Below are 24,836 nucleotides of genomic sequence, written 5' to 3'. Positions count from 1 at the left end.
GTTCATGCTCATGGAGTGAAGAGCGCAGGGCTATACTTCTAGACATAGAAGGTCACCAAATCCATACTATGAACGTTATAAAAAAACTTATTTAACCTCCAACATAGCTACAAATTACAGACCTCCAAACAGTCACAGTTTCCTGGCTGTGCCTCAGATATGAAGGTATATGACCTGTTGTTTACAATAAAAAAAAAAGCTAACATGCTGCTTGCAGCCAGTCATACCTTATCCTCAAATATGACTTCCTTAGAAATTTCAACCAAATGATAAAACAGGGACCACATTTAGGCAAAGACTACAAATTCAATGTTGATTCAATACTACTACTATTAGGTAGTAGAGATAATTTTTGTTTCAGTAGAAAATTTTGTACGCTGGGCATGGTGGTGCACATTTGTAATCCCAGAGCTTAGGCTGAAACAGGAGGACTGCACAGGTTCAAAGCCAGCCTCAGCTACTTAGTGAGGCTCTCAGAAACTTAGTGAGACCCTGTTTCCAAATAAAGTATAGGTCTGGGAATATAGCCCGGAGGTAGAAAAGCCCCTGGGTTCCACCCCCAGTACCACAAAAAAAAAAAAAAAAAAACCTTCACTATACTTTTCTGGCCGGGTTTGGTGGTGCATGCCTGTAACACCAACATTTGGGAGGCTGAGACAGGAGGATTGTAGTTCGGAGACAGACTCAGCTACTTGGTGAGGCCTTTGCAACTCAGTGAGACCCTGTTTCAAAATAAAGAATAAAAAAGAAGGGCTGGGGATGTAGTTCAGAGATATAATGCCCCTGTGTTCTATCCCCAGAAAAAAAAAGAAAAAATGTTTTCTAATTATATAATACTTCCCATCAATTTACTCTTGGTATAGTTCACCCCAAATTACAATTTTACAATTTAGAGGAAGTATATTCTCAAGAACAAAAATATCTCCAAAGCTAGCCAGCCAACCAACTAACCAACAAAAATAAGAACAAAATATATTTCAGAAGACTGAGAAAATAAAAGGGTTTTGACTATTTACCTTGTATATCTGGAAGATATTTCTGGTACTGGTCAATTTCACTGCTAAAAATAGCAAAAGCTAATCTTTTGAGAAGCATGGCTCTTTGTTCAAGCTCCACATCTCTGTTTGCAAAGAGATTAAGTGAACTGCTTTGAGCCACAGCTACTCGAGCTGAAAAAGAAAGCAAGTGAGAAATAGTGTGACTAGTCACTGGAAAAAAAAAAGTTACTCTGTTATTTGTTTCTAAAAATTGGCAGCTGCATCTGGGTGCAGTGTTGCATTACTGTAATCTTAGTATCTGGGAGGCTGAGACAGGAGGAGTGCAGGTTTGAGGCTAGCATATGGTAACTCAGCCAGACTGCTTCAAAATAAAAAATAAATAGGGCTGGGTATAGCTCACAAGAAGAATGGTCCTGGGTTCAATGACCAGTAACACACACACACACACACACACACACACACACACACACACACACACACACACACCATCCAAAAATGAGGGAAACGGGGTAGAGGACTTGAGACCACACTCTGGCAGAGAAGAGCTAGCAAACAGACTCAGCATATACATACTATTAAGACCAAGTGGTAGGGATTGTGACGTAACAGAGACAGGAAAATTAGAACATTTTAGGAGGTAAAATCACTAATAATACTGTGTTTTATAATGCCCTTTAAACTTTTATGCCATCTGCCTAAATCCATTCCATTACTTTACCTATTTATTTACTTCAGTACTGGGGATTGAACATAGAGGAATTCTACCTCTAAGCTACACCTTCAGTCCTTTTTATTTTGAAACATTTGCTGAGGCTGGCCTTGATCCTTCTGTCCCTCTTTCTCAGCCCCCCCACCCCCAGTACTGGGATTACAGGCGTGTCTGGCTACCTTTGTATTACTTTAAAAAATAATTTCCAGCATGGCCTAGCCTAGGCTGCTGACTTCCTCTACTGTAGCCACATTGTCTTGCTTAATGTTACAAGAACTCAGGAACTTTGCTCCCATGCCACCTGTGTCCCCTATGCCTGGAATATTCTGTCCCTAGGCAACCTAGTGGTGGTTTTATAGTTTTACAAATATGAGCTATTTAGCTGTTATTTACAATCTTTGCACATGGTCCTATCTTATGTCATTCTCAACTTCTTATTACTTTAAATAACTTTTTTAGCCAGGCATGGTGGTGCACGCTTGTAATCCCTGCGCTTGGGAGGCTGAGACAGGAGGATCATGCAGGTTTGAAGCCAGCCTCAGCTACTTAGTGAGGCTCTCAGCAACTTAAACCCTGTTTCCAAGTAAATTATAAAACAGGTCTGGGAGTATAGCCCAGAGGTAGAAAGCCTCTGGGTTCTACCCCTAGTACCACACACAAATAACTTTTTTATTTGATTAAGGTTAGCATAATGTTGCCCCATTGTATGTATGTATGTATGTATATATACAACATATGTATGTATATATATATATATATATACATACATACATATGTTGGATATATGAATATGATGCTTAACTCTAGGAAGATGAGAAAAGAAATAACTTGGTGACCTTTTGTAATGAGAAAACTGTAGCTTGGGCTAAAGAATTTACATAAAATCTTCCAGATTCAGTAAATTTCACTACTATTTAAATTCATTTAGCTTAGTAACTTTAAAAATAAGCCATCTTGTTTCCCTCCAGAAAATACAAAATTTGTCAGGCTGGGCACAACGGTGCATGCTCAGAATGGCAGTACTTGGGAGGATGAGACAGGAGGATTGCAAGTTTGAGGCCAGCATGAGAAAATAGTTTCAAGGGTATAGCTCAGAAGTATAACCCCTCAGGTTAAATCCCAAGTACTACAAAAAGAGTAATAAATAGAACTATCAAGAATAGGAGAGAGAGATAACAGGTAATTCTGATCTGGCTCCTCTCCATATTCTGGCAGAGGAGATTAAACAGAGCCCCAAAGATTTAGAGGGACAACTCATAGGTTGGATCCGATTGCCTTTCTCTACCTCACCAATTGTCAGTCTTTCACTCATTCAATAATTACCTGACTGCCTATTAAACGCCAGGTACTATTGCTGTATGCTGGGGAACAATTTAGAGCCAAATTAGACATGATCTTTTCCTTCCACTAGTTGCTTCAAAAGGATAACGAGTTTTACTTATTATTTAACATTTTTTATCCTAAGTTTTAACATTATATTTCCATAGGACACGATGTACAACTTGACAAAGAACTAATTCCATAGTGCCTAAAAAAAAGCAAACTAAACGATGAGAATGAATCCAGCCAGGAAGACACGCTTGGGCTGTCACCCCACAGCACTCACTCATCAAATCTCTAAATGTTGTCTTATCATGTGTCATCAGATTGTCCATAATTGCTCTCCAGCTGGAAAAGATAAAGGATTATGATATGTAATTAAGGTTTTGTTCTTGTTATTGTTAAAGCATACGCATTCTAACTTTGCAGGACAGCAGACTGAGCTGCTACTATTTACTGCTAAATGAAAGCAAGAGGATGACTTACTGATTAACACAAGAGGCATCCATCTGAAAAAAACTAGGATCCATGAAGAGGTCAAAGGCTTCTTTTTTCCAAGCTCTCCGTGTGTACTGATACCCACTAAGACTGCTGAGAAGTTGGACGCAGGCTCGATAACTAGGGGCATTATGTGCACTACAAGAAAGAAACACCACCTGAATCTGTATACCTTAACTTTCATTATGTTAAGTGTTAACATTTACCTAAGAAGACAATGACATAAGCACATAAAACAGAGGGGTTTTTTTTAAATCACTATAATGCAAAATAAGAATAATGTCATTTTGTGGTTAATTTTTAAAAACTGCAATAAAGGAATAGCACTTGTTTCTAACAGGCTATAAGTTAATTTAAATCTATTAAAATCAAAACAGTACCTGTGATTTCGGAGGTAGGGTACAACATAATGCATAATGTTTACGAGTAAAGGAATAACTCGCTCCTTTTCATCACTATAGAATACCATATCTAAAAGATGAGCCAAAACCTATAAAACATAAGAAAAATGCAATAATCTGAGCTGAAAATGATAATATTTAGCAGTAACTTAATCTTCAGTTTAAGAAAGACTTGAATACCTTAATATCAGAAAAACTAAACTGAGATATCCCTAAGTCTTTTTTTTTTTTTTTTTTTTTTTTTTTTTGGCCATACCGGGATTGAACCCAGGGGCATTCTACTTCCAGGCTATACCCTCAGCCTTATTTTTAATTTATTTATTTTTTTGTGGTACTGGGGATCCTGGAAGCCCTTCTACTTCCAGGATATACTCCCAGACCTATTTTTTTATACTTTTTATTTGGGAACAGGGTCTCTTAAGCCAGCACAGCTAGCTTCAAACCTGCGTGATCCTCCTGTCTCCGCCTCCCAAGCGCGGGGATTACAAGCGTGAGCCACCACGCCCGGCTCCCTAAGTCATTTTTATATTAGTGGTTTCCGCCACAGAGTTTTTGTTGTTATTGTTCATTATAACTATCAAATATACAGATTTTAATATTTCCAACTGAGATAGGGACATCAAAAAAGAGAGTTTGTTGGAAATTGTGGCACATGCTTATAATCCCAGTACTTGGGAGGCTGAGACAGGAGAATCACAGGTTTGTGGCCAGCCTCAGCAACTTAGTGAGGCCTTATGAAACTTAGTGAGACCCTGTTTCAAAATAAAGAACAAAAACAGGGCTGGGGGTGTAGCTTGGAGGTAAAATATCCCTAGGTTCAATCCCCAGCACCATAAAAAAAAAAAAAAAAAAAAGAGTTCAAGAATCTTTTTTTTTTGAGGGTCTGGGGATGGAACCCAGGGGCGTTTGACCTCTGAGCTACAGCCCCTGCCCTATTTTTTTATTCTTTATTTTGAAACAGGGTCTCACTAAGTTGTGGAGGACCTCACTAAGTAGCTGAGGCTGTCTGGGAACCACATCCTCTGGTCTCAGCCTCCCAAATGCTGGGATTACAAGTGTGCGCCACCATGCCTGGCTAGTTCAAGAATCTTTTAATGTAACAGTGAGTTAATAATAAATTTAGGACTAGGAACGCAGTATTCTCTTTCCCTTATTTGGTTAAAAGGAGGCCTGGAAGTCAGGCATGGTGGCACATGCTTGAAATCCCAGTGCCTGGGAGGCTGAGACAGGAGGATCACACAGGTTCAAAGCCAGCCTCAGCTACTTAGTGAGGCTCTCAGCAATTTAGGGAACCCTATTTCCAAATAAAGTAAAAAAAAAAAAAGGGTCTGGGAGGATAGCCCGGAGGTAGAAAAGCCCCTGAGTTCCACCCTTAGTACCAAGTACCACAATAAAGAAAGAAAGAAAGAAAGAAAGAAAGAAAGAAAGAAAGAAAGAAAGAAAGAGAAAGAAAGAAAGAAAGCAAGCCTGGAAAAATCCAAACAAATTAACTAAGTTCAAACCTTGTCAATTAATGCTTATAATAGCCTTAATCAAATTGTTCTAACCTTTGTAAGGCTCAATGTCTACATCTATAAAGGGAAAACAAAAACAATGTGCACCACTGTAAAACAAGGTATAGAAAAGAGCTTGACAGAGAATACATAGAGAAATTTTACTCATCAGTAAAATATTTTATATTGAAAGCCTCATTATTCCACTTCCACCCCCCTCGCCATAATGGGATACAAGCACTCTTTCTTTCTCTCTTTCTTTCTTTCCTTTCCTTTTCTTTTCTTATGTGTGTGTCACTGGGGATTGAACCCAGGCATTCTCCCTCTGATCTCCGAGCTATACCCCCAGCCCTATTTTTTATTCTTTATTTTGAAACAGGGTCTCACTAAGTTGCAGAGGAACTCACTAAGTAGCTGAGGCTGGCCATGAACCTACAATCCTCCTGTCTCAGCCTCCTAATTACTGGGATTACAAGTGTGCATCACCATGCCCGGGTCCAGCCAGCACTTTTCTTAAGTGCACTTTTTATTTTTTTATTTTTTGGTGGTACTGGGGTTCCTGGAGACCCTCCTACCTCCAGGCTACACTCCCATTTTTTATACTATTTTTTTTATACTTTTTTTATTTGGAAAAAGGGTCTCTAAGCCAGCACAGCTGGCTTTGAACCTGTGCGATCCTCCTGTCTCCACCTCCCAAGCTCGAGGATTACAAGTGTGCGCCACCACGCCTGGCCTTTTAAGTGCACTTTTAATAAAAGAAAAAAAAATTCTTAAGCCAGGCATGGTGGTGCACAGCCCCAGTATTTGGGAGGCTGAAACAGTTTCGAGGCCAGTCTCAGCAACTCAGACCTTGTTTCAAACAAAAAAATTTTAAAAGGCCAAGGATGTGGCACAGAGATAAAACGTCCTTGGGTTCAATCTCTAGGGTGTACACACACACACACACACACACACACACACACACACACATACACACACACACACACACACACACACACACACAGAAAAAATTTCTTAAAAATACTCTTTTAATAAGTAGTAGGTTGGTGCCAGGCGTGGTGGCACATGCTTGTAATTCCAGCATTAGGGAGGCTGAGACAGGAGGATCTCGGTTCCCAGACAGCCTGAGCTACTTAGTGAGGCCCTTTGCAGCTCAGTGAGACTCTGTTTCAAAATAAAGAATTAAAAATTAGGGCTGGAGGTATAGCTCGGAGATAGAGTACCACTGGGTTCCATCCCCAGTACCGCAAAAAAAAAAAAAAAAAAAGTAGTAGGTTGGGAAGGGGGGCCATATCCAAAGTTACTGTCACTAATAGTTTAAGTAAAATAAACGAAATACAGATAAAGTAAAAAAATCTTTTATTTATTAACGCTAAACAGTGATTTCTGTAAGTGTGAAACTAAAACTTACAAATGCAAAGTTTCAAATTAAAATCATATCTATAAGAATTATTTGCTAATATTTAATTATGAAACTGTGTTTACTTGAAATTTCATGTAAAGAGGCTTCACAGTATTTACCTCAGAGAGTAATGTCAGTGCATGAACACTATATACAGAGGGAGTTATGTTTGAGGTTTCCAATGCAGGTGATAACATATCTAAGAGAGAAGACAGGTAAAAATATTGGTTATTATTTTCCTACTGAAAAATACTGCTAATGAGAAAAAGGATGCATGTGTGTATATATATATGGTATTTACAGTGCTTCTGATATGACTTCTCAGTGAATATCTGTCGACAAATAAACTTAATGTGTGAGAGCAATACCTTCAACATCTGATTCTAAATTTGTTCCATCCACCATTATTTTGGGAGAAGGCTTAACTTCCAGATTTCGTCGCAGCCATGTTGTTTGCTCCAGAGAAGAACCAGCAATTGCACCAATAGCATCCACTATTTTATGAGTCACATCCTAAGCAACAAGGAAAAACTACTACAAATGTGTACATATATACATATACATAAGTGCTAGTTATGAACTTTACAGCTATTTCCTGACAATAGATATTTTACATTGCTGGATTTTATAGAACATTCACAATTAGAAGAAACTGCAAGATTATCTTGTATGACTCTTCTATTATTTGTTGGCATGGAAACACAGTTTTGGCAATAGCTTAAATTCTGAATGCCTTACCTGAAGGTCTCTTTGGTCTTTTTTATTTTCCAAACTAGGATTTTTCATAATAAACTCATTCAAAACTCTAAAGGGCCACAGAAAATTTTAAAAAAAGAAACAAAGTATTAAAGAAGATGATGCAACATAATTTCTCATAATAAATGGCCTTGTGGCCTTAATTTCTACTTTAAATATTTAAAAAATATATATAGTACTATTTTGTATGACTCAACTGAAATCCATGACAGTAACATTATTTGTAAGAGCCCCAAACTACAAGAAGCCCAAATGTCCAGCAATAGCAGAAGACATAAATTGTTAATCTTTAATACAAAGAGATAATAAATTAAGGACAAAAAAAATCACAAGATCATCTCAATAAACAAAAAGCACTTGACAAAATTAAACACCCATTTATGTTAAAAACACTGAAGAAATTAGGGGTAGAAGGAATTTACTTCAACATCATAAAGGCAAATATATGATAAACCCAAAGCTAATAAAAGTATTCCCTTTAGCCGGGCGTGGTGGCACACGCTTGTAATCCCCGCGCTTGGGAGGCTGAGACAGGAGGATCGCACGGGTTCGAAGCCAGCCTCAGCTACTTAGTGAGGCTTTCAGCAACTTAGACCCTGTTTCCAAATAAAATATAATAAAAAGGTCTGGGAGTATAGCCTGGAGTTAGAAAGCCTCTGGGTTCCACCCCCAGTACCACCAAAAAAAAAAAAAAGTATTCCCTTTAAAACCAGAAACAATGCCGGGCATGGTGGTACACGCTTGTAATCCCAGCATTTGGGAGGCTAAGACTGGAGGATCACAGTTCGTGGACAGCCTCAGCTACTTAGTGAGGCCCTCTGCAACTCAGTGACACCCTGTTTCAAAATAAAAATACAAAAGTAGAGCAGGAAGTGTAGCTTGGAGGTCAAATGCCCCTGGGTTCCATCCCCAAACCCACAAATAAAATAAAACCAAATCAAATCAAATCAAATCAAATCAGGAACAAGAATAACCAGCGGGGCATGGTGGCGTGCTCCTGTAATCCCAGCATTCAGGAACCTGAGACAGAAGAATTGTGGTTTGCAGCTAGCCTAAGCTACTTAGTGAGGCTCTTTTGCAACTCAATGAGACTCTGTTTCAAAATAAAGATTAAAAAAAGATAGGGATGGAGTATAGCTGGGAGGTAGAATGTCCCTGGGTTCAATCCCCAGTACCGCAAAAAAAATAAATAAATAAATAAAAAATAAAAATAAATAAATAAATATAAAACCAGGAACAAGACAAGGATTCTCACTATCACTAAATAGTCCTTTTCAAATTCAGTGGCACACGCTTGCAATCCCAGCATTCGGGAGGCTGAGACCGGAGGATCGTGGTTCTCAGACAGCCTCAGCTACTACTTAGTGAAGCTCTTTGCAAGTCAGTGAGACCCTGTTTACAAATAAAAAATAGGGCTGGGGTATAGCTCAGAGGTAGAATGCCCCTGGGTTCCATCCCCAGTACTGCAAACAAACAAACAAACAAACAAACAAAAAATAGATATTCCACCACACAGCCTTGATCTCTTTGCAGACAGGAATAGCATCTTCATTTGTTTTAACCCAAGTACTTAACCTCCTTTTACTTCTCGAGTACTAAATAAGCCTGGCTTTCTTCTAATAATCTGATATTTCATTTTCTATTGCCTTTGCTGGCCTCTTTTCCTTCTTTGCCCTGTTCTTATTTTTGTTGTTGTTGTTGTTGTACTGGGGTTCCTGGAAGCCCTTCTACCTCCAGGCTACACTCCCAGACCTATTTTTTATACTTTTTTATTTGAAAACAGGGTCTCTTAAACCAGCGCGTGTGGCTGGCTTCGAACCTGCGCGATCCTCCTGTCTCCGCCTCCCAAGTGTGGGGATTACAAGCGTGCGCCACCACGCCAGGCCTTGCCCTGTTCTTTAAGTAACATTTTTCAATAGTTCACCTCCCATCTAAAAATAGTTCCTAGCCCATTCTTTTTCCCCTTTGATCTAATCCTACTACTCACTTGCCAGAGTAATGCTTCTCCTTAAAACTTGCAGTCATGACCCACCCCTAGACCAAATTCCTTAAAATAAAACTCAAGGCCTTTTCCAATCTAACGCCAATCTCCCTTTTCATCCACTATTACTTCCCACTCTTCCACTGCTGGTGCCCTACGCAAGACACTGTAGCTTGCCCCAGGAGATATTCTTATCAAATAATCCAATGAATTAATAAAACAAATTAAGAAACACAAAGACACAAAGTTGGGTTTTCTAAGTCTGTTCATGTTTAGTGTCCAGTTCTTTTTTTTTTTTGTGATACTGGAAACAGGGTCTCTTAAGCCAGCACGGCTGGCTTTGAACCTGCGCGATCCTCCTGTCTCCGCCTCCCGAGCACGGGGATTACAAGCGTGCGCCACCACGCCCGGCTAGTGTCCAGTTCTAACGACTGTCCTCTATGATGCTCCCATTCAGCCATGCTACTCACCCGCTCCCCTTTCTACTCCTCCACCAAGTACCATTCTAACAGTTTTATGTTAGCCATGGTGGTGGCTAACCCTTGTGATCCCAGCACTTGGGAGGCTGAGACAGGAGGATCGCACAGTTTGAAGCCATCCTCAGCTCCTTAATAATTTTATGTTAATGTATAATGTCTTTTTAATAGTCTTTATATCTAGTTCTGTGGCTTGAGAATCCTATGAGTAGGAAGAGAGATCACACAGTCACCTGAAACATCTGTTATTTAGCAATAAGGACATTAAAATTATGCTTTTATTTAAAGTAACATATTTATAGATACATATAAACACATACTTTTTTTATGCTGAGATTGAACTCAGAGGCATTCTACCCATGAGCTATATCTCCAGCCCGATTTTACTGTTCATTTTGAAACAGGGTCTCACTAAGTTGCAGAGGGCCTAGGTTACCGAGTTGGTTACTGTGATCCTCCTGCCTCAGCCTCCCAAGTACTCAGATTACAGGTAAGTACCACCGCACCCAGTTTTTTGTTTGTTTGGTTTCTTGTTTTTGCTTTTTGTTTTTGTTCTGGGGGCTGGGGATTGAACCCAGGTCCTTGTGCATTAAGCATGTGCTTTACCACTGAGCTCTATCCCCAGCCCTTCAAAAACAATAGTTTTGAAACATAAATATTTTACTTAACATTAATAATATAAACATTAATGAAACATTGTTCCCAAATTTTTGCAGAAAAACTACTTTTGTCTATTAGTTTTGTGATTGCAATTGAATGCAATTGTACATTAGTATAATAGCTTCACATACAATGATTTTGCCAGAATTGCATTTATTTAGTGCTTCACTTACTTAAAACAAGGAAAGAGTAACATATTACAATCACTGCCAAACACCTGTTCACTGACCCGTGATAATTTAAAAGCTTTCCTAACTTGAAAATTTTTAAGAGTTTTTTTTAGGTCTCTCCAACAATTCATAGGTGACTGGATGAATAAACAAATGAATCTCTTTGTCAATCAACAAACTCTGTTTATGGCTCCTATAGAAGAATACCTCATGAACAAATAGAGCTGACAAGTAAAATTACTTACCCAAGTATAAGAAACTGCCCTGGAGCTGGAAGACTTAGTTGTATAGAGTCTTTTAGAAGTATCAGCAGTGATGCCCAGCTGTCCACTAAATTGGGCACTGGAATTCTGCAAGATAAAAGGTGTTTGCATATATAAAAAGCCACAGTAAACTTTAATTTCTTTATATCTCTGCAAAATCTTTAACACTTTGACATTTCTCTGAAATATTCTAAATTCTTATAGACTATTATAGAACAAGATTCTTAAAAGCATCATGTTTTTCTACTAATATTATATAAAAAGAAAACTAAGCACATCTGAAATACTCAGTATGATTTCTTAACCTAGAAAAGTTTGCTTTAGAAATCTCTTATCACATGGACTCTCAATGGTAAAACACAAATGCAAGAATTCTGTTTAATTACTGATATCACAGTCAACTACTCCCTATGCTGTTCTCTCTATTTCTCTTCTAAGATAGGTCTTTTTCCTTCACCTATAAGTTTCTACCTCATGTTAGGGAGGGCTGTCAATCTATCCTGAACACCAGTCTTTCACCTGTAAAAAAATTAAGATGATTTTTGTTTCAGTCTAGCTTTGACGTTAACACCCCTCTGTCTAAATTCAGATTTTAAATAGTCCTTGCTCTAAATCACAATTAATTTCAATACCTTAAATAACCTAATCTTATAAATGTAGAAATCATTCACAATTTGGCAATTAAAATGTAATTACATTATAAGGAAGGATTAAACTCAAGTTCTCAAGGTAAAAAAATTATTTAACTTTTATTCAGTGATCAGCTAAATACAAAATGGAATACCAGACAAGAAGATATACTCATGTTATTCCTAACATTAAAACACACGCACAACAGACTGGGTTCCTACTGTTCACCTATGTCAAAAAATAATCAATTCAGCAATAATAAGTATCATTCAAAAGTAGATTCAGCTTTTTACTTATATTTAAATTATGTTTTGCAGTTCAGTGTCTTAATATCCAGGTATCTTTAATATCCTTAGGTCTTTGCATAGCTGGGTCATTAGGAGATCCATGATTTGTACTTATATGTCCATAAATAATGGTTCTCTGTTTCTAGCACTTACTCTTCTAGTTTTAGAGGAAAAACAAAAGAAAGAAAGAAAAAAAAAAAAACCTTGCAACTTCTGGAAAAAGTTCAGGAGCTTTTCCTCTCCTATATTTCCTAACCTTTGTAAATTGTGAATGTAGTAAATAAAGATCCACATCAGTAATCTTACCTTTGAATATAAGCATAGAAAAATTGAAGCATGCAGACTTCCAAAGAAAGATGTTTCTATAAACAAAAGAAATCAATTTTATTTTATTTTATTTATTTATTTATTTTTGGCTCTGAAGATTGAACCCAGGGGTACTCTACGTCTGTGCGACACTCTCAGCCCTATTTTTTATTCTTTATTTTGAGACATGGTCTCAATAAATTGTGGAGGGTCTCAATAAGTAGCTGAGGCTGGCTGAGAATCAATCCTCCAGTCTCAGGCTCCCAAGTACAGAGATTACAAGCATGTGCCACCACATCTGGCTTTGAAATCAATTTTATAGTTAAGGAAAATGTTGTCTTTGCTTTTTCATTGCTTTAACTATTCTGTACCTCACTGACAGATTTTAACAAAAAAAAAATTTTAAACAAAACAAAATCAAATACCAGTTTACCATAAAAAAAGTACAACTCTCTTTCATTTGGTAAGGAAAATTCCTAACACAAGAGTAATTTTCTTCTCACTGAAACTCCACTAATCACTTAAATAATCATTTACTCTGTACTCATCAGAACTATTTTTGTTTTAAGCAATTTATGCTTAGCACTATCAGAATTAGGTTAAGACTTATTAAATGTCTATTTAAATTTGTTTAGTAAGAGGGCAGCATTTGGTGTAGTGCAGAATCAGTTTCTGATAGCCCAATGAGTGGCTTGAAATATTATGCTGAATTTAACTTTCATATTCAAATTAAAAAATCCTATGACAAGCATTCCAGATGTGCTTTTGTAATAGCCAGGAAACTATTAAAAAGTTTATAAGGGTCTTAGGGTGTAGCTCAGGAATCATCCCATGTCTAGCATGTGTGAAGACCTGGGTTCAATCACTAGCACCACACTATTAATAAGTTTTTTTAAAAAGTTAACAAGCTCTTTTGTTAATAAGACTATTATGTTAACAAGGAGTATTCATAAACTTCCTTTTTCCTTTGGCAATTTAAAGAAAAAAGAATTCAACATTTTGAGATCCATGTAATGATTCTTTTAAGGACTATGATTATGTCTATTTTGGCCTGGTTCAAAGTCTAATGTTTGCAGTTTCTGTTTTCTAAAAAACGTAACCTCTAAGTGTTGCTTGCAAAAAGAGCAGAAAAAGCAGAGAATTCCATAGGTTTCCTAATTTGTAACTTTTATGTTTGTCTAATTAGAGACAAAGCAATGTGAAGAGAGAGATGATGCCATTCATTTTCTGTGGCGCTTACAAAGCCTAGTAATGTATATGGACAAGAAATGATATTGTCTAGAACTAAGGTTATGACAAAACTTGGAAGATTACAGAATTGAAATTCATTCAAAAGAGAAAGCATTTAAAAAGCTGCAAAAAATGCTAAGTATTCTTTGGACTGTAACTTCTGTGTTCTTTCTTCAAATGATAGAAAAATCTTTCCCAAGAATTTTATAATTTTGTCACACAGTTCCTTTTTTTTTTTTTTTTACCATGGATTAAACCCAGAATTGTTCTTCCTCTGAGCTAGATCCCTAGCCCTTTTTACATTTTATCTTGAAACAGGGTCTCACTAAGTTGCTAAGGGCCTCTCCAAGTTGCTGAAGCTGGCCTCACACTTGTGACCCTCCTGTCTCAGCCTCTCAAGTACTGGAATTACAAGCATGTGCCACCACACCCAGCTTCCTGACTGCCTCTGATGAACCTATGGAGATATGAGTGGCTAACTGCTCTTCATTGGCTAAAGGAATGAATACAACAGCATGTCATTACGAATATTATTTTTTTATTACAATAGCAACATGCAATCATTCCTGCAATCTACACTATAGCTAAAATAATATAAAAAATCTTACCCATCATCATCACACCTGAAACCAAATTATAAACAAAAGCAAAGCAAAGCGTTCTTACTTTGTCCTTGGCTATGGCTGGAGGCTGCTTTAAAACTTCTTTCACAGTCTGGATAACAGTTTCTGCTCTCATGACACTGATTGAGCGAACCAGTTCCACTAGTAAAAGCTGTTCTTCACTGGCTGCAGGAATGACCTGGATAACACATTATTATTGTATTTACATACGTATGAGCGCATTAAGTCTTCAGAATGTCAGAAAAAATTTACTTGGCTTCATTTTCTCCATATTTATGCAAATTCATCCCCAAATGCTTCAACAATTGTAAATCTCCTCTAATTATATATTCAAATAATGTAAGTAATTAATCTTACTTAATGTCCCCCCCCCCTTGGGACATTTCTGTTAGATATTTTTTGGTCTACCTTGGATTGGTACTTGCTAGCCTTGCTACAGAGTGTAGTGTATTGAGGCTGTCCACGAACCACAATCCTCTGGGTCTCAGCCTCCCAAATGCTGGGATTGGGATTCCAAGCCTGTGCCACCACACCCAGCTGAGTTTATCCCCTTTTAAATCACTTACTTTATTTTGGGGGAATGTGCCACTGACTGCTTTTAAATAACTGAAATACTATTAAATGTGGTATCTATGACTGAATCCTCACATGCAAAATAATGTAATATGGTAGATTTATTTTTATTACTTTAGAAATGTCAGCACTTCTGTAATGTCAAATTTGACAAAATAATAAATCAGAAAACTTTAGGTGCACAAGTAACATATTTTTATGAATAAATTATTTAATAGTATACTATATTAATGTCATGACTTATTTCTTTTTTATTTTTATTTATTTATTTTTATTTTTTTAGGTGAAACTGTCATACATTTATTTATTTATTTTTCAGAAAACATCTATCCTAATATGGAATATGGACTCTAGATACCCAAAACGATCTCGAAAAAGAACAAAGCTAGAAGATGTATATTTTCTGATTTCAAACCATATAAAGCTACAACAATTGAAACACTGTAGTACTGTTCTAAAGGCAGATATATAAACCATTGGAGTTAAATAAAAGCCTAGAGATAAATTCTTCCATATAATGTCAAGTTATTTTTGACAAGGTTTCCATGAACATTTGGTGGTGGAAATAATAATCTTTTAACTAAATATTGTTGAAAAATAATAATTACATGAAAAAGAATAAAATTGGACCCTTACCTAACACCATATACAAATATTAACTAAAGATAGATAAAAGACCTAAATATAAATCTTAAGACTATAAACTTTTAGAAGAATTTCTGGGTCATAAAACCTCACAACATTGAAATTGGCAGTGATTTCTTGGATATGATTTCAATGGCACAGGCAACAGAAGGGTAAACTCCCTAAAAAATTAAAAAATATTGTATATCCAAAGACAATGTAAACAGAGTTAAAAGTTACTAATAGAATGGGATAAAATATTTCCAAATGCTATATCTGAAGGTATATTAATATTCCAACTAGAAATCCTAAAAATTAGCAACAATAAAAGCAAACAATACAATTTAGAGATAGGTAAAAGACTAACATAAATAATGAATCTCCACAGATAAACAATCTTAGTTGTCTGTTGGATGGAAAATCTTGTTTCTCTGGTTCTGGTGTGTGTTACCTATTTCTTCTTTGTAGTTAATCTCTTTTGAGTATTTTCTCTAGCGCTGGTTTTGAAGACATAAATTCCTTCAGTTTCTGTTTGTCATGGAAGCTTCTTATCTCCCCATCGAATTTGATAGAAAGTTTTGCTGGGTAGAAAATTTTTGGCTGGAAGTTGTTTTCTTTCAGAGTTTGGAATATGTTACTCCAAGCCCTTCTGGCTCTCATGACTTGGTTTGGGAAATCTGGAGTGATTCTAATTGGTTTGGCCCTTTGTTTTTGTTGCCTTTAAGATTCTCTGCTTGGCTTCCACATTGGTCATTTTGACAATTATGTGGTGTGGGGATCCTCTTCTCCGATCCTTTCTAAAGGGAGTTCTATAAGTTTCCTGGACCTGTGTATCGACCTCTTGCTCTATGTTTGGAAAATTTTCTGCTAGTACTTCCTTGAAGAGATTGTTGATCCCTTTGGTTTCACCTTCTTTTCCCTCCTCTATTCCAATTATTCTTAGGTTAGCTCTCTTAAAATGGGCCCATATTTCTTCAATGTCAGATTCCTGCTGTTGAAACTATGCGTTCATTTTTTGAATGATCATCTAGGAGCGAGATTCTATTCTCCATGTGGTCTTCTCAGTTGTTTGTACTTTGAATTGAGGTCTTTACTTCATTAATTGCATCCTTTATCTCTCTTTGGCTCTCTCTGAATTCTTTTCGAAACACCTCTATTATTTCTACAGTTATTTTCCTGATTTGATCTTCTATAAATCTCTGAATTTCTGTTTTATCAGGTTCTGATGTTGTGGGGTTGTGGGCATTCATTGCTCCATTGTTATTCCTCTTTCCCATGATTTTGGAAGTTTATGCCTTCTCTGGGTTCTTCCCTTGGGTCACTATGACTTTACTTAAGGTGCTGTGGATCTCGAATCTGTGGTATCTCGGTCCCCACTACTCCTTTACTGGGTTGTATCGCAGAGTCTCAGACCCTGGGAGTCAATCGAGGCTGCTTTAGACCATGGGGGGTGCCAGGTTGGGCATTCTCCTATGGTGTGATATCTCTGCCACTGCCACTCCCCCACTGAGTCAAGTCCCTGGGAGTACAGTACTAGGATTTCTCCTCTAGGGGCCGCAATTTGACTCACTGTTGTTGAGTGCGCAGATGGACCTGTAGTAGACTCGGTGAATTCGCTGCTGCTGCTGCGGGTGGCAATATGGCACTACTGCCACGCCCTCTGCCGTGAGGCTGGCGTATTTCTTCTCTGTTTTTGAGCTCTGCTCTGAGTCCCTGCAAGGTGTGCTGAGCCCAGCCCCGGGAGCTTTAGATGCTCCCTGCGCCGCGAAATCTGCCAAATTCCTCCCGGCTGATCCGCAGCAGCTCACCTCAGCTCGCTGTCCACCACTCCTCTCTAGAGCCTGGTAGGCTGTTGAGTGCGTTGGTCTGGAGCCGTCCAGTGAACTCGATGCTGCTGCCGGCAGTAAGGCGCTGCTGCCGCGTCCTCAGTCATGAGGCTGGCGTATCTCCTCTGTGGCTCTGAGCTCTGTTCTTAGTCCCCCTCCTCTCTGGGGCCTGGTGCTGCAAAGGAAAGATGGCACCCGCCGCTTCGCACCGCGGCTCCGGCCGCAGCACTGTGGTCTGGTTTCTTTCTGGTGTCTTGTTTTTCCAGCCCTCTTTTCCTCTGTCCCTTGTAATTACATTTTTTGTTTCTCTGTTGATGGTGTGTTTTCTGGCTATGAAAGGCGCTGATTTTGTGGTAATAGAGATTGGTTGTTAGCGGGGCTCGTAAGCCCCGCTTTTCTCTGTCGCCATCTTCCCAGAAGTCATGACTTATTTCTAATGTAGAACACATTTTCTGAAATTTCAAACACACAAAGCAAGCAACAAAATTTTCTTACATACGATTCAGTCAAAACTAACATATGGAGGATTTCCGGGAAGATGGTGGCCACAGCAATAGCTGGCAGTGGCCAAATAGGATAGGTATTCCTCTGAGAAACCCTGGACATCAGATTTTGGTTTAATATCTGATTGGGACAATATATAGAGACATTTATAGTCATGACTTCCTAACTAAACTATTAGAAAGAAGAGACAGACCAAGATGGTGGAGATGGTGGGGGAAGCAGTGGCCAATATTTGGGAAAGGTAGATAAAACCAATCCAACCCACCTTGAACTGTTGGAGAAATTTTCCCCCAAAAGAGACTGCTCCTGCCCTACATGCTCAGGAATTCTGGACAACATACTATGTAAGAAAAATGCTCAGGAGGAGAGCCAAGATGGCAGTGGCAGAAGTAGCCAGTTTCGGGGAGAGGCAGAAAAATTAATTCTAATCCACCCTGAACTTTTGAGGAAATCTCCCTGAAAGTAGACTGCACCTGCCCCACATGCTCAGGAACTCTAGTCAACATACTATATAAGAAAAATGTTTGGGCACATCAGATGGAGCTCCACATAGTCGTATCAGCCAGCACCATGCATCCCAGGAGCCAAGGGTGTTCCCGGCCGCTGCACTCATCTGCACAGCACTGGGGCTGGGTTCACTTGGAGCAGCAGAACCCACTCTTCATGGTGAAGCTGTGGGCCTCCGCTTTTGGCAGGGAGATAAAACACACTGCTACTAAGTACTTGGGCCCCCAACTCCTGCAAAAGACATGTACTGTTTTCTTTTATTAAAAAATATTGACAGAGCCAGGTGTGGTGGTGCATGCTTGTAATCCCCGCGCTTGGGAGGTGGAAACAGGAGGATCGCGCTGGTTCGAAGCTAGCCACGCTGGCTTAAGAGACTGTTTCCAAATAAAAATATAAAATAGGTCTGGGAGTGTAGCCCGGAGGTATAAGGGCTTCCAGGAACCCCTGTACCACCAAAAAAAAAAAAAAAAAAAAAATATATATATATATATATATATATATATATATATATATATATATATTTATTGAGGAAGGGGCCAAGATGATGGCAGCCATGGACACCACTGCAACCATGCACAATAGTTGGCAACCCGGAAGCAAATAAATATATATATAATATATAAATATATATATATAATTTTTTTTGGTGGTACTGGGGTTCCTGGAAGCCCTTCTACCTCCGGGCCACACTCCCAGACCTATTTTTTACAAGCATATGCCACCATGCCCGGCAACCCCGGAAATATATTTTGGTTAATATCTGATTGGGACAACATATAGAGACAGTTATAGCCATGACTTCCTACCTAAAATATAAGAGAGAAGAGATGAACCAAGATGGCAGAGATGGCAGCAGTGGCAGCGGCCAGTATTTGAGAGAGCTAGATAAATCCAATCCAACCCGCCTTGAACTGTTGGAGAAATCTCCCCCCCGAAAAGGACTGCTCCTGCCCCACATGCTCAGGAATTCTGGACAACATACTGTTTAAGAAAAATGCTCGTGAGGAGGGCCAAGATAGCGGCCATGACAGTGGCCAGTATCAGGAAGAGGCAGAAAAATTAATTCTAATCCACCCTGAACTTTTGAGGAAATCTCCCCAAAAGTAGACTGTACCTGTCCCACATGCTCAGAAACTCTGGATAACATACTATGTAAGAAAAATGTCAGGGGCACATCAAGGGCACTAATGGCTGCCACAGTCCTCTGCGCAGCGCTGGGGCCGGGTGCACTCGGAGCAGCAGAACCCACTCTCTGTGGTCAAGCTGTGGGCCTCTGCTCTTGGTGAGGAGATAAAACAGACTGCTACTAAGTAATTAGGCCCCCAACTCCTGCAAAAGACATGTACTGTTTTCTTTTATTAAAAAATATTGAAGCTGGGTGTGGTGGCTCATGCTTGTAATCCCCATGCTTGAGAGGCAGAGACAGGAGGAGAGCACAGGTTTGAAGCCAGCCTCATTGGTTTAAGAGACCCTGTTTCCAAATAAAAATATAAAATAGATCTAGGAGCGTAGCCCAGAGGTAGAAGGGTTCTATCCCCAATACCACCAATATATATATATATATATATATATATATATATATATATATATATATATATATATATATATATTGAAGAGGGAGAAAGATGGCAGCAGCTGCAGTGGCAACCACAACCACAGCAGTGATGGTTAGTAGCAGCTGAATAGGATATGCATCCCCCTGAGAAACCCTGGACAACAGATTTTGATTTAATATCTGAATGAGACAACACACAGAAACATTTCCAGTCATCACATCCTATCTGAAATACATGAGAGAGAGTGGAAAATGGCAGAATTAGAGGCAAGACTACAGCGTGGCACCCGCCACTGTAAGAAAAGTGATTTTTGGAGGGATACCACAGAAAAGATCAGAAAGCAGACTGCTCCTACCACATAGGCACAGGAATACTTAACAACAACATATTCTAGGAGAGAACAAGAAGGCAGTGGTAGTGGCCAGTATTCAGGAAAGGCAGACAGATCCAACCAAATCCACCTTGAATTTTTGAAGAAGTCTCTCCAAAAGTAGACTATTCCTGCCCCACATGCTCAGGAACTATGAACAACATACTATGTAAGAAAAAATTTTGCGGAGATGGACCAAAATGGCAGTAGTGGTGGCAGCCAGCATTCAGGAGAGGTAGACAGATCCAATCCAATCCACCTTGAATTTTTTAAACTATCTCCCCAAAAGTAGACTGCTCTTGCCACACATGTGCAGGAATTTTGGACAACATACTATGTAAGAAAAATGTCTGGGGCAAGTCAGAGGAAGCTCCGCCCATATTGCTGGGCCAATTAGCTGCGCCATAGGTCCCGGGAGACCTCAGCTCATGGCCGCTTCGTTCCTCTGTACTGCGCTGGGGGCCAGGGTGTGCTTGGAGCAGCGGATCCCGCTCTCCATGGTGAGACTGTGAGCTTCCACTTTCAGTGGGGAGAGACCGAGACTGCCATGGGGTGAGGCCAGGTCTGGAGGCGGCAAGACTGGGCCTGGAGCCTGCCGGGGGCAAGGCCGGGTCATTGCCAAACTGTGGAATCAGCCAAGATGTCCTTCAACAAATGAGTAGATTTCAAAACTATGGGATATGTACACAATGGAATTTTGCTCAGCCATTAGGAAGAACAAAACTGTGGCATTTACAGTGAAATGTCACACCAAAAAAAAAAGAAATCAGATGCTTTTCTTACTGTTCAAAATATTAGGGAGAAATGGGTAACAGGAGGAACTCTAGATGAAGAAGGGACCCTATAGAGGAGCAATGAAGGTAACATATCTGCGGGGATAAGAAGGAAGATAAGGGAACCTCTTTAAAGCACATGATGTACTTAAACATATTAAAGTCAATCAGGAAGCCAAGCATGGGTAGGAGGGAGGGGGAGGGAAAGGGTTAGAGATTGGGTAGGGACTGATTGGGTGATGTGTGCATGTATATCTTCACAAGTTTTTTTCCCCATTGAGATGTATGACTACAATGCACCAATAAATACTATTAAAAAAAACCAACATATGAATTAATACCTGATTTAGTAGAAACAGTAAATATTTAAGATAACATTCCATTATGAAACCCTATAGTCAAGATGGAAACTCTTTTATCCTTGCTTTATACCTTGAATAACCAGCATTTTAAAACTATACTGTATTATTTTACTGTTTCCACTTAAAATACAACAGAAACTTAAAATCATACTAACTTCTTTTTATGTTAAAAAAAAAAAAAAGAAGCTGGGCGTGGTGGCACACACCTGTAATCCCAGCATTTGGGAGGCCAAGACAGGAGGATTGCGGTTCAAGGACAGCCTCAGCTACTACTTAGGGAGGCCCTTTGAAACTCAGTTGTGACCCGCAAAAAAAAAAAAAAAAAAGTATGTTAAAGTTATGTTAAGTTTTTTGGTGGTGCTAGGGTTTGAACCCAAGCCCTCGTGCACGCAAGTCAAGCACTCTATCACCAAGCTATACCCCACCCCTAGAATAATACCTTTCATACTTGATACCAATTTTAATCAATACTTACTTTAAAAATTTAGGCAAAAAATTTAGCAAGTCATTATCTAAAGCTACAAACTTTTGCTTTTCCACTTACTACCCATCTCACTTCCATTGTAGCCATCATATACTCACCAAATGAAAAAAAGAAAAACAGCACAAGATGGTTAAATACATACTTTGGTTCGGGTAGTGGTTTTGCTTTGTCTTCGTTCATTCCACACAAATGCAATGGCAGCCATGAAGTGAACACCGTGATTCATTGAAATGGGGCCCAATAATTCAAGGATCTGTTGTCTCAAGTTCTAAAACAATTTAAGCAAATGACAAGGGGAAAAAATGTGAAATCATGAATAAGACTGAACTTCTAACTTTTCTTAGATAATATATAGTGCTTATATGTTTTACTACCTACATAACAGTAGAGGAAACTTTAATAGTAGTAAGAGCTGCAACCATTAATATTTTAATTCTACAAGAAAATAAATCTAAAATGCTAACTACAAGCTGGGCGTAACTGAGTCTGGCTTCGAACCTGTGTGATCCTCCCTTCCCAGCCTCCCAAGCACGGGGATTAAAAGAGTGTGCCACCACTCCTGGCTGGTTTTAGAGTATTTTAAATGAGTGGGGACATTTTATAAGTATAAATACTTTGTACTTTATATTCAAGTGATATAAAACATAAAACTACAGCTTAATCCAAACATTAATTCTTTGATGAAATGTTCTAATGTTTCTTACCCTTCTCTTCCCCCTACTTTCATATGTATTCCCACGAATCCAGATCTAAATGGTCAGGTCTAGGAGTAAGATTAGGATACTGAGGGATGTCAGTTCAACACCTTGACAAATGATAACATTCATATAATGTTTAAAATACAAAGTAAAAAGCATTCGGGAGGCTGAAGAGGATGGTGGTTCATGAACAGCCTCAGCTACTTAGTAAGGCAACTTAGTAAGACCCTGTTTCAAAATAAAGAATTGTGATCCTTCTGTCTCAGCCTCCCACCTACTGGGGTTAGAGATGTGTGCCACTATGCCCAGATAAATTTGGGAGACAGGATACTGGGGACTGAACCCAGGAATGTTCAACTTCCAAGCTATACTCCTAGTCCTTTTCTATTTTTGTTTTGAAACAGGTGTCACTAAATTGCAAAGATGACCTCAAACCTGTGATCTTCCTGTCGCAACCTTCTAAGTACTGAGATTACAGGCATTTACACCATGCTTGGCCAGATGAATTTTTTTAACATATATAAAGATACAAGCCGGGCATGGTGGCGCACGCTTGTAATTCCAGCATTCGGGAGGCTGAGACCAGAGGATCACGGTTCTCAGACAGCCTCAGCTACTTAATGAGGCCCTCTGCAGCTCAGTGAGACCCGGTTTCAAAATAAAGAATAAAAAATAGGGCAGGGGCTGTAGCTCAGAGGTCGAATGCCCTGGGTTCCATTCCCAGAGCTGCAAAAAAAAAAAAAAAAAAAAAAACCCAGCAGTTGTTCAGTCATGTACATCCTTGTACTTTAGAGCATTTTTTATCTAGTAAGAATTCCTCAAAACCATGATCATGAGTGGCTAAATAATGTAATCCAAAGACGATAATTTTTTTTTTTTTTTTTTTTTGGTGGTACCGGGGTTCGTGGAAGCCCTTCTACCTCTGGGCTACACTCCCAGACCTATTTTATACATTTTATTTTTGGAAACAGGGTCTCTTAAGCCAGCGCGGCTGGCTCGAACCTGCACGATCTTCCTGTCTCCGCCTCCCAAGCGTGGGGATTACAAGCTTACACCACCACCCCCGGCTATTTTTTAGGCTCTCTCATGATTGCCATTAAAAATTCTATAATGAACATTTTGCATATCTTTGGTTACCTTAGAATTCATTCCTAAAGTAGATTCCTAAGTCAAAGACTATGAAACCTTTAAAGCACTCTTATACATATTGATCAACTGTTTTCCACGAGGTCGTTGCATATTAAAATGCCAACTTAAAATGTCCCATAAAAAAGGAACATTATAACAGGTATGAATGAACCTCCAAAACATATATTACATGAAAAATTTAGATACAAAAGACCAAAGATTGTATTATCCCATTTCTATTAAATGCCTAGAAAAATCAACTCCATATATAGAGAAAATATTGGTTGCCTAAGATGAGAAATGGAAGCAGGGAATGAGCACAAATCGGCATGAGGGATCTTTGTCTAATAAAGGACATGTCTGGAGATGGGACTGTGATAGTTTCACAACTTTGTAAATTTTCTAAAAAAAATTTGATTTGTACACTTAAAATGAGCAAATTTTGTCTGTCAGCCATGTCTCAAACAGTTGATAATTAATCTATGCAGCATGCACAGATACTACCAAATTATCATACATTCTGAATATAATCTTGGGGAAAGTAATCAGACAGACTCTTGAGTTCTACAGATGAAATGTGAATTGTCTAACCTTTGTGGCTCCAAGATTAATAGTGGTAACAGACGCAGATGCTGCAACAGTCATCTTTTCTGAAGCATCAGCCTGATGCAGTACACTCCAAAGTAGTGTCACAGAGGACATGATCATGTGAAGGATTGAGAGGATCCCACTGCGTGCTTCAAACAAGTGTTTCTGGTCTACATTGACCAAGAGCTAATAAAGTTGGAGAAAAAACAGCAATTATTTACTGAGGCTTACAAGTGAAGATATATTGGACCTCAGTGTTTAAAAGGGTAAATATTATGTAGTCTTACTTGGTGATATTGTGTAGTTGGATCCAACAAACAGTAATGGATAATGGCTGTGATCCCTTCCAAAAGAGTGAGAATCATATCTGGTGGAATAACTGATGCCATCCAGAGAGGCCTGAAATAAAATGTATTCATCTGAACATGAATGCTGTGAAAGCTTAGTTCATACTGTATCCCTAGTACATATCCAGCTCATGCCAGGAACAGTAGGTACTCAATAAATAGTAATGAATGAATGAATAAGTTAGGGCCAGGTGTCACCAGCATACACCTGTATCCCAGTACTTGGGAGGCTGAAACAGGAGGATCACAGGTTCACAGCCAGTCCCTCTGCAACTGAGACCCTGTTCCAAAAT

General features: G+C 38.8%; 1 protein-coding gene across 4 annotated transcripts in view; it reads right to left on the bottom strand.

The window, feature by feature from the left end:
* DOP1A (DOP1 leucine zipper like protein A) overlaps window positions 1-24,836 on the bottom strand; it is a gene marked incomplete at both ends in the record, with an annotated part of 86,154 nt that overhangs the window by 9,764 nt on the left and 51,554 nt on the right. For 3 of the 4 annotated variants that reach the window (XM_080700016.1, XM_080700018.1, XM_080700017.1), the window contains 13 exons: window positions 1,017-1,169; window positions 3,314-3,375; window positions 3,514-3,663; window positions 3,906-4,015; window positions 6,941-7,020; window positions 7,190-7,334; window positions 7,560-7,626; window positions 11,110-11,214; window positions 12,351-12,406; window positions 14,247-14,381; window positions 21,925-22,050; window positions 24,200-24,382; window positions 24,484-24,595. In XM_080700016.1, the coding sequence (XP_080556142.1) occupies window positions 1,017-1,169; window positions 3,314-3,375; window positions 3,514-3,663; window positions 3,906-4,015; window positions 6,941-7,020; window positions 7,190-7,334; window positions 7,560-7,626; window positions 11,110-11,214; window positions 12,351-12,406; window positions 14,247-14,381; window positions 21,925-22,050; window positions 24,200-24,382; window positions 24,484-24,595 (1,484 nt within the window). The remainder of the gene's footprint in view (window positions 1-1,016; window positions 1,170-3,313; window positions 3,376-3,513; window positions 3,664-3,905; window positions 4,016-6,940; window positions 7,021-7,189; window positions 7,335-7,559; window positions 7,627-11,109; window positions 11,215-12,350; window positions 12,407-14,246; window positions 14,382-21,924; window positions 22,051-24,199; window positions 24,383-24,483; window positions 24,596-24,836) is intronic. The other variant, XM_080700019.1, reaches the window with a different exon arrangement.

The sequence above is a fragment of the Muscardinus avellanarius genome (genome assembly GCF_963383645.1).
Source record: "Muscardinus avellanarius genome assembly, chromosome: 8".
In the NCBI taxonomy this organism is placed as follows: domain Eukaryota; kingdom Metazoa; phylum Chordata; class Mammalia; order Rodentia; family Gliridae; genus Muscardinus; species Muscardinus avellanarius.
The sequence above is the reverse complement of the archived record's forward strand: the minus strand, read 5'-3'. Positions and strand labels throughout refer to the sequence as shown.